The 13,196-nt window shown below is 41.9% G+C and overlaps 1 protein-coding gene across 1 annotated transcript; it reads left to right on the top strand.

The window, feature by feature from the left end:
• Positions 1-7,863: 7,863 nt before the first annotated feature.
• Positions 7,864-13,196, top strand: LOC311141494 (small ribosomal subunit protein mS27-like). The gene is made up of 11 exons (XM_084176837.1): positions 7,864-7,960; positions 8,292-8,369; positions 8,762-8,832; positions 9,048-9,106; positions 9,493-9,607; positions 10,063-10,141; positions 10,291-10,406; positions 10,907-11,009; positions 11,243-11,385; positions 11,995-12,159; positions 12,753-13,196. The coding sequence occupies exons 1-11, from the start codon at positions 7,885-7,887 to the stop codon at positions 12,999-13,001; spliced, it is 1,254 nt and encodes a 417-aa protein (XP_084032963.1). The 5' UTR covers positions 7,864-7,884; the 3' UTR covers positions 13,002-13,196.

Here is a 13,196-nt window from a genome sequence, read left to right as displayed (position 1 = left end):
GCAGCTGAATCAACTTTAGGAGACAGTCCTGGTGCTTGCTGGACTTTCTTGGGCGCCCTGACGCCTTCTTCACAACAATTGAACCTCTCTCCTTGAAGTTCTTGATGATCCGATAAATGGTTGATTTAGGTGCAATCTTAGTAGCAGCAAAATCCTTGCCTGTGACGCCCTTTTTATGCAAAGCAATGATGATGGCACGTGTTTCCTTGCAGGTAACCATGGTTAACAGAGGAAGAACAATGATTTCAAGCACCACCCTCCTTTTAAAGCTTCCAGTCTGTTATTCTAACTCAATCAGCATGACAGAGTGATCTCCAGCCTTGTCCTCGTCAACACTCTCACCTGTGTTAACAAGAGAATCACTGACATGATGGCAGCTGGTCCTTTTGTGGCAGGGCTGAAATGCAGTGGAAATGTTTTTTGGGGATTAAGTTCATTTTCATGGCAAAGAGGGACTTTGCAATTAATTGTAATTCATCTGGTCAGTCTTCATGACATTCTGGAGTATATGCAAATTGCCATCATCAAAACTGAGGCAGCAGACTTTGTGAAAATTAGTATTTGTCTCATTCTTTCGACCATGACTGTACACACAATACCCCCATAATGACAAAGTGAAAACAGGTTTTTAGAAATGTTAGAAAATGTATCGAAAATCTAAAACAGAAATACCTTATTTACATAAGTATTCAGACCCTTTGCTATGAGGCTCGAGCTCAGCTGCAGGATTGTGTCGAGGCACAGATCTGGGGAAGGGTACCAAAAAATGTCTGCAGCATTGAAGGTCCCCAAGAACACAGTGGCCTCCATCATTCTTAAATGGAAGAAGTTTGGAACCACCAAGACTCTTGCTAGAGCTGGCCGCCCGGCCAAACTGAGCAATCAGGGGAGAAGGGCCTTGGTCAGGGAGGTGACCAAGAACCCGACGGTCACTCTGACAGAGCTCCAGAGTTCCTCTGTGGAGATGGGAGAACCTTCCAGAAGGACAACCATCTCTGCAGCACTCCACCAATCAGGCCTTTATGGTAGAGTGGCCAGACGGAAGCCACTCCTCAATAAGAGGCACATGACAGCCCGCAGTTTGCCAAAAGGCACCTAAAGGACTCTCAGCCAATGAGATACAAGATTCTCTGGTCTGAGGAAACCAAGATTGAACTCTTTGGCCTGAATGCCAAGCGTCACGTCTGGAGGAAACCAGGCACGGTGGTGGCAGCATCATGCTGTGGGGTGTTTTTCAGCGGCAGGGACTGGGAGAATAGTCAGGATCGAAGGAAAGATGAATGGAGAAAAGTACAGAGAGATCCTTGATGAAAACCTGCTCTAGTGCTCAGGACCTCAGACTGGGGCGAAGGTTCACCTTCCAACAGGACAACGACCCTAAGCACACAGCCAAGACAATGCAGGAGTGGCTTCGGGACAAGTCTCTGAATGTCCTTGAGTGGCCCAGCCAGAGCCCGGACTTGAACCCGATCTAACGTCTCTGGAGAGACCTGAAAATAGCTGTGCAGCGACGCCCCCCATCCAACCTGACAGAGCTTGAGAGGATCTGCAGAGAAGAACAGGGATAGGATAAAGTAATCCTTCAACCCCCCCCCCCAAAAAAAAAAAAAATTGTAAAGTGGTTATCCCACTGGCTATAGGGTGAATGCACCAATTTGTAAGTCGCTCTGGATAAGAGCGTCTGCTAAATGACGTAAATGTGCCCTTGAGCAAGGCACTTAACCCTAATTGCTCCTGTAAGTCGCTCTGGATAAGAGCGTCTGCTAAATGACTAAAATGTAAAATGTAAACGTAAGAATGGGAGAAACTCCCCAAATCCAGGTGTGCCAAGCTTGTAGTGTCATACCCAAGAAGACTCGAGGCTGTAATCGCTGCCAAAGGTGCTTTAACAAAGTACTGAGTAAAGGGTCTGAATACTTATGTAAATCTGATATTTCCGTTTTTTTATTTGAATACATTTGAAAAAACTTAATAGAACTAAAAAAAAACTGTTTTCACTTTGTCATTATGGGCTATTGTGTGTAGCTTGATAAGGGGGAAAAAACAATTTAATACATTTTAGAATAAGGTTGTAACGTAATAAAATGTGGAAACTGCGCTACGGCACTGGAATAAGCTGTGAAGCGTATTGTATTTCAGGCTGATAGAACGGACAATACATGTGCATGTGAAAAGATGTGTCTTTAAGAAAAGCTTAGTTGATATCACGGTGAAATTGTGCTGTAAATAAAATGCAATTGTTTTGAAAATAGATTTTTCTTTAATTGTTACTTTTTAACTAGTACTTTTATTTTACATTTTAGTCATTTAGCAAACGCTCTTATCCAGAGCGACTTACAGGAGCAATTAGGGTTAAGTGCCTTGCTCAAGGGCACATCGACAGATTTTTCACCTAGTTGGCTCGGGGATTAGAACCAGCGACCTTTCGGTTACTGGCACAACGCTCTTAACCACTAAACTACCTACCGCCCCCAATCATGTCAATCTATAATTAATCAGCATGGGATTACAATGTGATAACAGTTATTTCTCTTTTTAATGCTAGTTTTAAATTATCTTCTACTGGATGCTTTATTAGGTCTGTAAATTGTTTTGTTGTGTGATATAATGAGCAAACAAAGGTAATCTCATCTAATGAGAGACTTTGAAATTAATAAAAGTGCTGTAATATGTATTTATAATTTTTGTGGGGGAAATTTGAATACACTTTCAAAGTTGTCACATGTATAGAGGAAAGTAATGAGAAGGCACACCACAGCCCACTAAGCACGGACCGACGCAGACGTTTTTTGGACGTCTTTTTTTGGTCCTGTCCGGGCAGGCCATCTTTTTTTGGTGCGGTCCGGATCGGACTTGATTTCAACATCCACGGACGTAGATTTTTGGTCCGGTCCGGACCGAACTTGATTTGGCCCAAACATAGACATCTATGATTGGTTCAGATTAGGTCCAGTACTAAACCAATCATGCTCTACTGTACTGAACTGTGCCGTACTGTACTGTGCTGTTCAAATTTGTGAAACATAGTCTAGACGTATATGATTCGTTCAGATTTCGACCAGCCTTGATTCGTTCAGATTTGTACTTGTTTGGGGGTGAAGCTCATTAGAATAATACCCAGCATGCTCTGCAAGTGTTTGTTTTTTTACATTTACATTTTGGTCATTCAGCAGACGCTCTTATCCAGAGCGACTTACAGTCAGTGCATTCAACTAAGGTAGATAAACAACAACATATTACAGTCAAAGCAAAAAAATTAAACATCTGTAACCATTACTGAAAATGTTATTGTAGTTGAAGTGGTCTGTTGGTTTCTTCTGGATTACTCAGAAAATCATTGTTGCAAGTTTTAAAACTTTTGAGAAAGCTAACATAAGTGCATGTAACAGATGGGAACAATAATAAATATTATATGTTGCAATCTTCAGTTGGCTCCTCTTTCCTTTAGCTCCTCTTTCCTATATTAAATGGATAAAACATATTATTGTGATATAATGCTTACTTCATTGAGGATGTATGTGTAGTAGAAATGTAAACACAGAATCAATGACAAAAAGGTTTTATATTTTCAATGTCTGTTAATGATGTCTTTTCAACTTTCATTCAGAGCCTAAAATTAACCTAATTTCAACGTCTGGAAAATACGCCATTTTGCTTACTGGGAGGGTATGAAGGCTAATGAGTTGAGTATAGTAGTCTGTCCGTAGTCCATTCCTGTCTTGTCAACTCCATCTCTCAGTATGACTGTGCTAAAGAATTGTGTATATGGCTGAATGGCCTGATGATGATTGCCTTTGATCTACTGTATACATCCAAATGTGCCTTCTATAGCAACTACAGTATGCCTGATGATGAGAGAAACTTAACACTAGAATAATTAAAATTGAATTTTAGGCCTCACATGGGGGCCAGTCTGTCTCAGCTTTAGCCAATTTACAATCTAGACTAATAACAGACGTATAAGAGTGTAAGACTCAGATCTCCTCTTCCCCCAGGGACTCAGCATCATCCACCTGTCACGTTTCCTCCTCTCCAAAACCACACAATACAGAATCAGAGATGATCACAATGACTTTCAAACGAGTTGCCTTTCTTCTTGGAGAACAGAGATCTCTCGCTTCTCTCACAAAGGAGAGGAAGAGGAAGAGAAAACATCTCTCCCCATACCTCTTTTACATCCCGATCAAACAATCGTTCACTAGACTCTGTGGGTGTCCCAGACAACCCGCCTCCAGAACCCTCACATGTGATTCAGAATAAAGCATTTTATTGTTGCTTGTAGGAAAGGAGGAGTGTGTTATTTTGCGATTAAAGACCAATTTGTCATCCACTGTGCTATTTGACCTGAAGGTCAAGGCCAGCTATTGATCACTGATATGTTGATAATTTGACATTTGCATCAGCCAACCCACCATTTATGTCATCTCCGGTAAAGTGCTAGACATTACTTTTAAAATAAGAAAACAAAGTAGCAATGCTTCCCTATTCTATCAAGAGAGACCACCAAATCCCATGTATGAAACTGCAAACGGCAAGAGGAACTTCTCACATCCTCCTCTTCTTCTCTTCTATCCTCACCTAAATGTTTAGATCCAAACCGCCGGCTAAATGACATGGAAAGGAAACACAGAGAAGTGTAGAAGTTACCCCTACTAGGCACAGATCTAGGATCAGCTCAACTTCCCCCAATCCGAACCTTAGTCATGAGAGGGGAAAATGAAAAACTGACTATAGATCAGCAGTTAAGGGCAACGTCTACCTGCTCCAGATAGACCACAGAGAGAACACCTCTCAATGAGGTAGTGGTGTTCACTCTCACACAGGTTCTGCTGAAGTGAAACCGTTGGGGGAGTCAGGAATAAGGGACTCCGGTAAATGAGGCACTCACTCTGATGGGAAAATGTGTCCTGTGACTGAAGAAAGGTTGATGTGGCCGTTAGTGATTGGTCTGTAAAGGTTACGCTTTTACAAATCAGGTAGTATGGTGTTAATCTCATGATGAACCAGGATCAATCACCATAACAAAGCTGAATTCGATTTCAAAGCCAGATACATTTTGGTGAATGTATTGAACCACAACAGCTAGAGCTGCAAGCAGTTACTACAGAGTACCATGTTGTGTCTCTCTACCTAATGTGTTATGGTTAGGATGTTATCTGAAGTGGTTGATACAACCTCTTCTCTTTTCAAACACAGACTCTTCCTCTTGCTTATTCAATGTAAATAGTACAGTTCCTTTCTTCTCCGCTGGCCAGGTCTGTCTGTTCTCATGGGGATGTTTGTGTCCTTGCACCTCGGTTTTAACCGTCATCAGAGCCCCAAACTGGGTTGTAGTCCTGCAGGCTATAAACTAGGTCTTTGTAGTCCTTATATTGTTTGTTATGTATGAGTGTGTCCTTTTGGTCTACACCTTAGAAGTATTGACTCATATCCTGAGTGTGTGTCAGTGTGCAGCCCGGAATTATGTATTTATAATCTGTGCGGCAGGTAGCCTAGAGATTAAGAGCGTTGGGCCAGTAAGCAAATGTTCACTGGTTTGAATCCCAGAGCCGACTAAGTGAACGATCAGTCAATGTGCCCTTGAGCAATACACTTAACCCTAACTGCTCATGTATGTCGCTCTGGATAAGAGTGTCTACTAAAATGTAACAATAATGTATTAATCTGTAATCACCATGATTGGCTCAGTTGAACTTTGCAGTTTTACATTTAGCAGATGCTCTTATTACAGTAGTGAATGCATACATTTAAATACTTTTTACAGTACAGTGTACACACAAATCAGGCTAAATCTATCTTAGAATAAAGAGGAACTGGTTTACGGGATGAAAGACAATTTTGGTACTGAAAAATACTACTTCTGGATTCTTTATCTCCACCTCACAGTCACTGAGATAAAACCTTTTTAGACTTAGAGGGTAAATACTCATAACCTGGTAGAATATCAAACTGCAAGGATAAATCGTATCACGTCTACCTGAATCAATGCATAATGTGTAGAGACGATGCTGTAGGGCCTTTATGTAAATGTTGTAAGACTAAGTGGGGAGTGTAGCCTCTCTTCCTCTATTCATTCACTATTGCCAGGAACACACAGCTGGAACTCAAAGCTCTCCTTTTAAAGTTTCACAGAGGCCATAATGTCTGTCTCGGGATGAGAGACAGAGTTCTGTCTGCAGCCCCAGTGTTGCTAAAACGGTTAACTTCCTGTGTGTTCTCTTTGGCACGGTTCTCAGGTAAGGACTTCCTGTTTTGGTGGTCAGTGTACTAAAGGGTGCAGAAATTCTTCCCGCTTTTGTTTAATAACAGAGACCCACCCAGGACATGGCCTATCACCTCCCTAGACCTTGGGCCAAGAAGTTCACATAATCACGGTCAAGGAGCGTCCCCTAGTAAACAAATAGATTACACTATGTTTTGAATATAAAAACATTGGCTCAAGGTGAAGGACTATGATCTGACACAAATACATTAGAAGCTACTTTTGTAGCCATATGGTCTTTGGTTAGAAAGGCCTGGCCTATGCATTACCTTTGTATTGGTAAATTATAGTATTTAAATGATTCAGAGAAGATTAGGCCATTAAAGGGGGGCGTTATCTCTTAAATTTGAGGTAGCTTATATTTGAGTGGTGGAGTCAGGGTGGGATGCATTTTTTTTGTTATTAGTTACAGTAACTCTTATTGTGTCAATTGTAATACAGTTAGGGCAGTATATCCTACACTGGCTGTATGAGCAGCACAGTGATTAGTCAAAATAATGATACACTATACACAGCAGAATGCACTTCAGAATTTGTAGCCTACAGTGGCCTGATAAAAAATCAGGAAGAGGATGTGTTTGTCTCCCTCTTCTGTTTGCTCTGGGTTAGTGGAGAGGTGGAAGGTGCACTGAAATAAGTTGGTATTGATACTTATACAAGTATTTTTTGGGTCCTTTTTTGCAGAGGATTCAAAATAGTTTTGCTAGGGCAGCTGAGATCTGCGAGTCTGTTGTTTCTTCTGCTCATCCGCAGCCACAGTATCTGAACAGTTGACAGAGAGCAGGGTATGACATCAGGGTCGTATTCATTAGGCACAACGTAATAAAAATAACTGTTTTTAAATAATAATTTCTTATTGGTGCCTAATAAATAAGACTCTGATAATTTCATCATAATCTCCCATCCTAACATTACAATGGTGTTTATGTTTTTAAACCAAAGTTTACAGTGTTTCCCATTCCGTTTGATTCAGTAGGGTTATATCAAATATGGTTTAGAAACTGTGGTTTTATCATAGAGAATGATTGAGGCCTGTAGTGGCCAAAAGGCCGTTTTAGCATAGGCAGCGCCATTCAGGGCTTGCCTGAGTCATTTTAAAATAGTCAAAGTAGTCAACTTGGTGGGATTCCTATGGGTTGTAGCCTCAATGGCGCTGCCCATGAGGTCACAGACACTATAATGGCACAGATATAAAGATTAGTTCTCTATCTATCTCTATGGGTTTTATGGATCAGCGTTGCCCTTTACTGGAAGAACTGGAAGAGCCATAAATTAAACTGGAGCGGAGCCATCATCAGTCTGAAGGACTCTGCAGTCATTGATGGATTTGATCATATTACCAATGAATTTGCCACTGGGACAATTGACATTGGATGTTCACCATAAAAGGCGCTTGAGGCCGTACCAATAGATAGAAAGGGGTTCATTCTAATGTTATGTTTGATATTTTTTATTAAACATACATGATTATAGTATTTAGAAAAAATAACATCGTTTCTATTTCAGTATTACATATGCTGTTTTTCATGGTGTTACGGTTCGCATTAAACATGTATTTGAGTAAGGCTCTCTCTCAATCAACATTGTTGCTCCCCTCTGTCATTTATTGGTATCTTCCCAAGATGGCAGCCTACGCGTTGCGACGTTGTTTAGGAGCTGTCAAAGTTATCCATAAATGTGGAAGTCACAGATTTATAGGTACATGTTTTTATACTAAAAAATAAGTATTTAAGTCAGTAACGTTTTCTATCATTGATTGATTCACTGTTTGTCCGAACTATTTGTGTTTTGCCAGGCGAGTAGCTAGCAGGCTAGCCAGGTGGCTACCTAGCTAGCTACCTATATGAACCCATTCTGACGTAGCCTAACTCTTAACTAGCTAAATAAGATGCATCTTATCCCGTTTGTTCAAAATTTAACTTAGTATTTGCTTGTACTGTAATCGCAATAAATTGCATTGTGCATGTTACCTTCAGAGTCCATTGTCTACTCTATGTAACTTGTGGTTATTCTTGTTTATGTCCTACAGCCAAAAGATGTCTACTTTCCTCAGCATACACAGACTCCAAATTATGGGACGCAAGAGAGAAAGATCATCAAAATCTGGGTAAGATAGCTACCCAAAGACACTGATTGCTAACAATTCTCTTTGTCCCTACCCATCACAACAAATGAAAGGTGGGCCTCAACCACATCTGTCACACATTAGCTGTCAAGTGGACGTGACATCAGTTACATTTTAGTTTTGGGAGACCCAGTGATCTACGAGTGAATATATTCGTTATTCTGTGTTTAAGTAGCTACCTGAAGATGTAACTGCCAAGTCAATGACAATGTCTGTGAGTGTCTGCACCAAATGAACACAGGGGGGCAGTGTTAGCTACACATTGACATACTGTACTGTGTCATTAGTACTGTAAAAACATTTAAATGTCAGAAAGTTTCAGCAAGTCTAGCTCTTGTGAAAGTAAAGCTGAATATGAACATGTCATCCTACAGCGTTGTTGGCCGCCTTGATGGATAGGACGTATGACCGAAACTTCCCCGTCAGCTCCCTGTCAATATCACGGGTAAGCGCATGTTAGAGGACCGAGAGATTTCACCCTTGGAGCTTGTATGTCTGTCAACCTGTTTCTGCTGTAGCTAACTATTTCATTGTCATATCTGGTACACCAATGACATGTTGGCTAAGATGGAAATAACATGATTAGCATGATTTATGTTCTGATCAAACTGTAGGCAACGGGATGAAATAATAACCATATCTGTGTATTTTCTTTTTCAGTTTGTTGACAACATATCGTCAAGAGAAGAGGTTGATCAAGCAGAGTACTATCTTTATAAGTAAGCCTAATTTGCATGCCCTGTTATGTTCTTTCTGTGTTAGGGTGTTCACTTCCTGGCCTCAGTCGCAGGCTAAACCTCTGTTCTGACCTCTATTTTCTTCCAAAGTTTTTTATGGTGTGTTTATGTTCAGTCACATGCATGTTTCTTTGTTCAGTGTTTCTGTGCTGTCTAAGAGCTTCCCTGTTCTCCCCTCCTCAGGAATCTGTTTCTTATGTGATTACAAGATTAACAAGAATATTGCATTGCAAGCCTATGGGTTAAGCGGTTACGCTTGACTTGACCCATGCTGCATAAAGGCTTCATAATAATGACATAACAGAAGTCGTAAACATTCATGTCTTGTTTGTTGTTGTGTTTTATGTCTGAACATCTCTCTCCTGTAGATTTCGCCACAGCCCAAACTGTTGGTACCTCAGAGACTGGACTGTCCATAGCTGGGTCAGACAGTGTCTCAAATATGGGGCCAGAGACAAGGCCCTGCACACCCTCAAGAACAAGGTAGGCCTACATTATGCTAAGCAGAGCCATAATCCCACTCGGTATTAGATAGAATGTGAATGGTGAAAACAACCTATGGTTACCCCATTGGCTCACAGAAAAAACTTGACATTTAAGAAAAGTACATGTTAAAAAACGTTTCAACATTGCCTGCTCCTGTGCGTTCTCACTACTAAAAAATATTGTAGGGCTTCCCTTATGCCCCATTTCATGACGGTGCTAGCAGCCACGTGAGTGAGTGCTATCTAGCTAACGACCGGAACATTAAGCTACCCAAGACCAACAACACAAACAGATTATACAGCTACAAGTAGTGACTGGAGTTACAAACAGACTATACTAAACAAGTTAAATGTCTTACCTGTGATTAAATGTTTTCCACACACAGAAATTGAGGTTGACTATAATATTGTTCTTTTGGAAAGTTTTTAACCATTCTCTGTTTCTGTATTTAGGTGCAATATGGAATGTTCCCAGATGATTTCACGTTCAACCTTCTGATAGATTCCTTCATAAAAGATGAAGACTTCAAAGGTAAAGAGTCTCTGACTTCTGAAACTGTAATATCTGTCAAACTGTAAAGTTATCCAAGACCCCCTTTGGAAAACCTCAGTTAAACTAAACCAATGTACACACAGATGACAAGTAGCTTCAAACCTCACTAGGCTGTTCCTCTTCTGCAGGTGCCTGTTCTGTCGTGGAAGAGGTGATGCTTCAGGAGTCTTTTGATCTGCCCACGACACAGATCCTGTCCGTGTATGCACTTAGCAATTACCTAGCAACCAAACCAGAGCTCAGCGTAAGTAAAGTAGCATTCACTGCTCTGTAATTTATGTGTACCAACTTGTCTGGAGAAGTTATCGTGCCAAAGAACATGGAGTGTCTGGATTGTGTAGAAATGAATGATTGTTGGAAACGTAAGGAGGGCATAGGCATATGTGTGTAGAGAAGGTCAGTCTGGTCCCAGCACAACATCATTCACATAGAAAAATATGGATATTTACATTGACATTTTTTACATTTTAGTCATTTAGCAGACGCTCTCATCCAGAGCGACTTGCATTAGTGCATTCATCTTAAGATAGCTAGGTGAGACAACAACTTATCACAATCGCAGCAAGTAGATTTTCCCTCAACAAAGTATTTATCACCTGTCAGTGCTAGTAGGAAAAGATGAGTGCAATATTTCGCAGTTTAAATTTAGCAGCCACAGTTGTATTTCTGTGGAAGTCATTCATTATGCTATTTGCAAATGTTGTCTGAAGCATAAGTGTGTGTTTGTGTTGGTTGACTGTGCAGGTGTCAGAAGAGAGGGCTCTGGGAGCATCACTGATGATATCTGGTCTGAAGCAGGACAACTCTATAGGCCTCAGCGCTCAACTGCTGGGCTGTGCTTTACTAGGTATGTATTCCTCCAGTCAGACCATACTCCTGGTACTAAAACAAGCCATAGCCCTTCCTAACCATTTGTTGATAGCAGAGGGATGATTTCTCAGGAATCCCTGCTTTATCCTCTTGTCAAACATTTAAATCAACATCTCCAAACCACAGGATCTTTGCTCTGGTTGTCATGTTGTGCTGATCACATCTGATAGTTTCCTCTTCCTGCTCCTCTCTCTCTCTGTCTGTCTCTAGGTAAGGTGGAAATGGCGGCAGGGATCCATGCTGTGTTCAGGGGCATGCCTCTGATGTGGACCCCAGGGTATCTGGGCCGGGCCCTGGCCGTCATGGAGAGAGTAGCCGCCGCTCCTGGAGATGGCAAACTAGCAAAGGATGCTGTATGTACTTACCAATACCTGTCTCAGTACTGTACTTTCTACAATTGCTAAATCAGTGTCTAACACTAACAAGATAATTAGTAACACATTATACAAGTATAAGAGTAACTCATTATAAAAGCGTTACCATGAATAAGAAGCCTGTACAGTTTAGCTGATTGTTTACAATCTCAGTTTACTCATCAAATGCCACAAATAACACAATGAGCATATGACACCAACCTGGTGGCAGTAGATAGCTGTTACTTTCCAGGTACAGTGTATGACACAGTCTGAGGGTTTATCTCCAGGGCTTAGTGTTGAGACTGTCATATCTGTGTTATTTATACCCAGACGCACGTCAACACAAACCAGGTTTGCCAGAAAGCAGGACAGTGTCAGAACTGATGACTCTGTGTAGGTCAGGACAGACAGGAAATATTAATTGTGTGTGTGTCATTGTCTGCGTGTGTTTGTTTGTTTTTGTGTCCGTCTTTTGTCCTGATGGACCCCTATGAGGGAATGCTCATTGCTCCAGAGTTATTGTGTCTGTCTGTCAGTGCACGTCCGCCTGTCCCAGTTGCGTCTGTGTGTTTCCTTACACCTGTGCTGTGTGTGTGTTTCTCCTAGGTGGATTACCTGGAGGGTCTGTTGCAGGACCTGTCCTCTGCCTCAGACTCCTCCTCTGGAGAGGAGGAGTCAGGAGGAGAGGAGGAGGGGAAGAAAGAGGAGGAGGTGGATGAGGACGACCAGGCAGAGAGAGATAAACTACCCTTCTATGCCAGCAGGTTTAAGGTACTGGACAAAGGGAAGATCAATCAAACAAGGAAAGAGCCTGTGTATGGACTGCATGTATGTTGTGTTATGGTTACAGATTTCTTGTTTTGATCAGTTGAATAAATTGCTATTAAGCACTCATAATCTACAACAACAGTTACACTTAGGGCTCGATTCAATTAGAGTTGCGCTAGCCGACAACCGCATAGCATGTGTTTTGACGGTGTCAGAGGTGGAACCGCATTAGAACTATTCAATCCACAAGCGGCTTCCGGCATAACTATCACGGACATTGCCATTGGCTGCACCGAGTCACATTAGTAGGAATCCTATGCAGCCGTGCTTACCAGCTTGAACACTGGAATGTGTGATGTAATCTAGGCCTACTCCTTGATTAGGCTGATAGAAATCCTCATTGTGACGATCACAAGAGCAGCTGCTCACCGGTTTGATAGCTCCAACGCAGTTACACCTCCGAATCCGGCAAAACATCAGCTATGCGGGTGTCTGCTATCGCCGGTTAACGCTTGATCTGATTGAATCTAGGCCTTAATCCCTCCTTTTCCATACACCCCATCTCTAACCACCACCTCTCCTCTGGCCCTGCGTAGGATCTGAGCGGGCAGCTCCAGTCCGGGGGTAAGGTGGACCCTAGTCCCCTGCAGGTGCTGGTCTCCAGCCTGGTCCAGCAGAGCCTGGCCTCAGCAGAGGGCCCTGACATGGAGCAGTACCAGAGGAAGGTGGGGGAGTGGGAGGCAGAGAGGCAGCAGCTCATCAGAAGGGAGAAAGAGATGAGGAAGAGGGCTGAGGAGGAGAGACTGGCCCATCAGGCAGCCAAAGCAGCTGCAAAACAGGGCTGAACAAACAGCTGGATTGACCCCTTCCACTGCAGTTTCTACCACCACAAAGCATCAATACATATTACTGGCTTTTTCATAAACTGTTGGGTCTGTACAACGTCTTCAGTGAAACATTCACAAGAAGCGTGGGTCATATTTGAAATAATAATATCATCTGTACGTGAAAAGCTAAAAATGAAGTATCTGTATGTTGTC

The sequence above is a fragment of the Coregonus lavaretus genome (genome assembly GCF_964263955.1).
Source record: "Coregonus lavaretus genome assembly, chromosome: 14".
Classification (NCBI taxonomy): domain Eukaryota; kingdom Metazoa; phylum Chordata; class Actinopteri; order Salmoniformes; family Salmonidae; genus Coregonus; species Coregonus lavaretus.
The sequence above is the reverse complement of the archived record's forward strand: the minus strand, read 5'-3'. Positions and strand labels throughout refer to the sequence as shown.

Coding starts and splice junctions, on each gene's coding strand:
- LOC311141494 (XM_084176837.1), top strand. CDS start 7,885: ATGGCAGCCTACGCGTTGCGACGTTGTTTAGGAGCTGTCAAAGTTATC. Junction 10,142..10,290: donor AAAAGATGAAGACTTCAAAG/GTAAAGAGTCTC, acceptor CCTCTTCTGCAG/GTGCCTGTTCTGTCGTGGAA. Junction 11,386..11,994: donor GCAAACTAGCAAAGGATGCT/GTATGTACTTAC, acceptor TGTTTCTCCTAG/GTGGATTACCTGGAGGGTCT.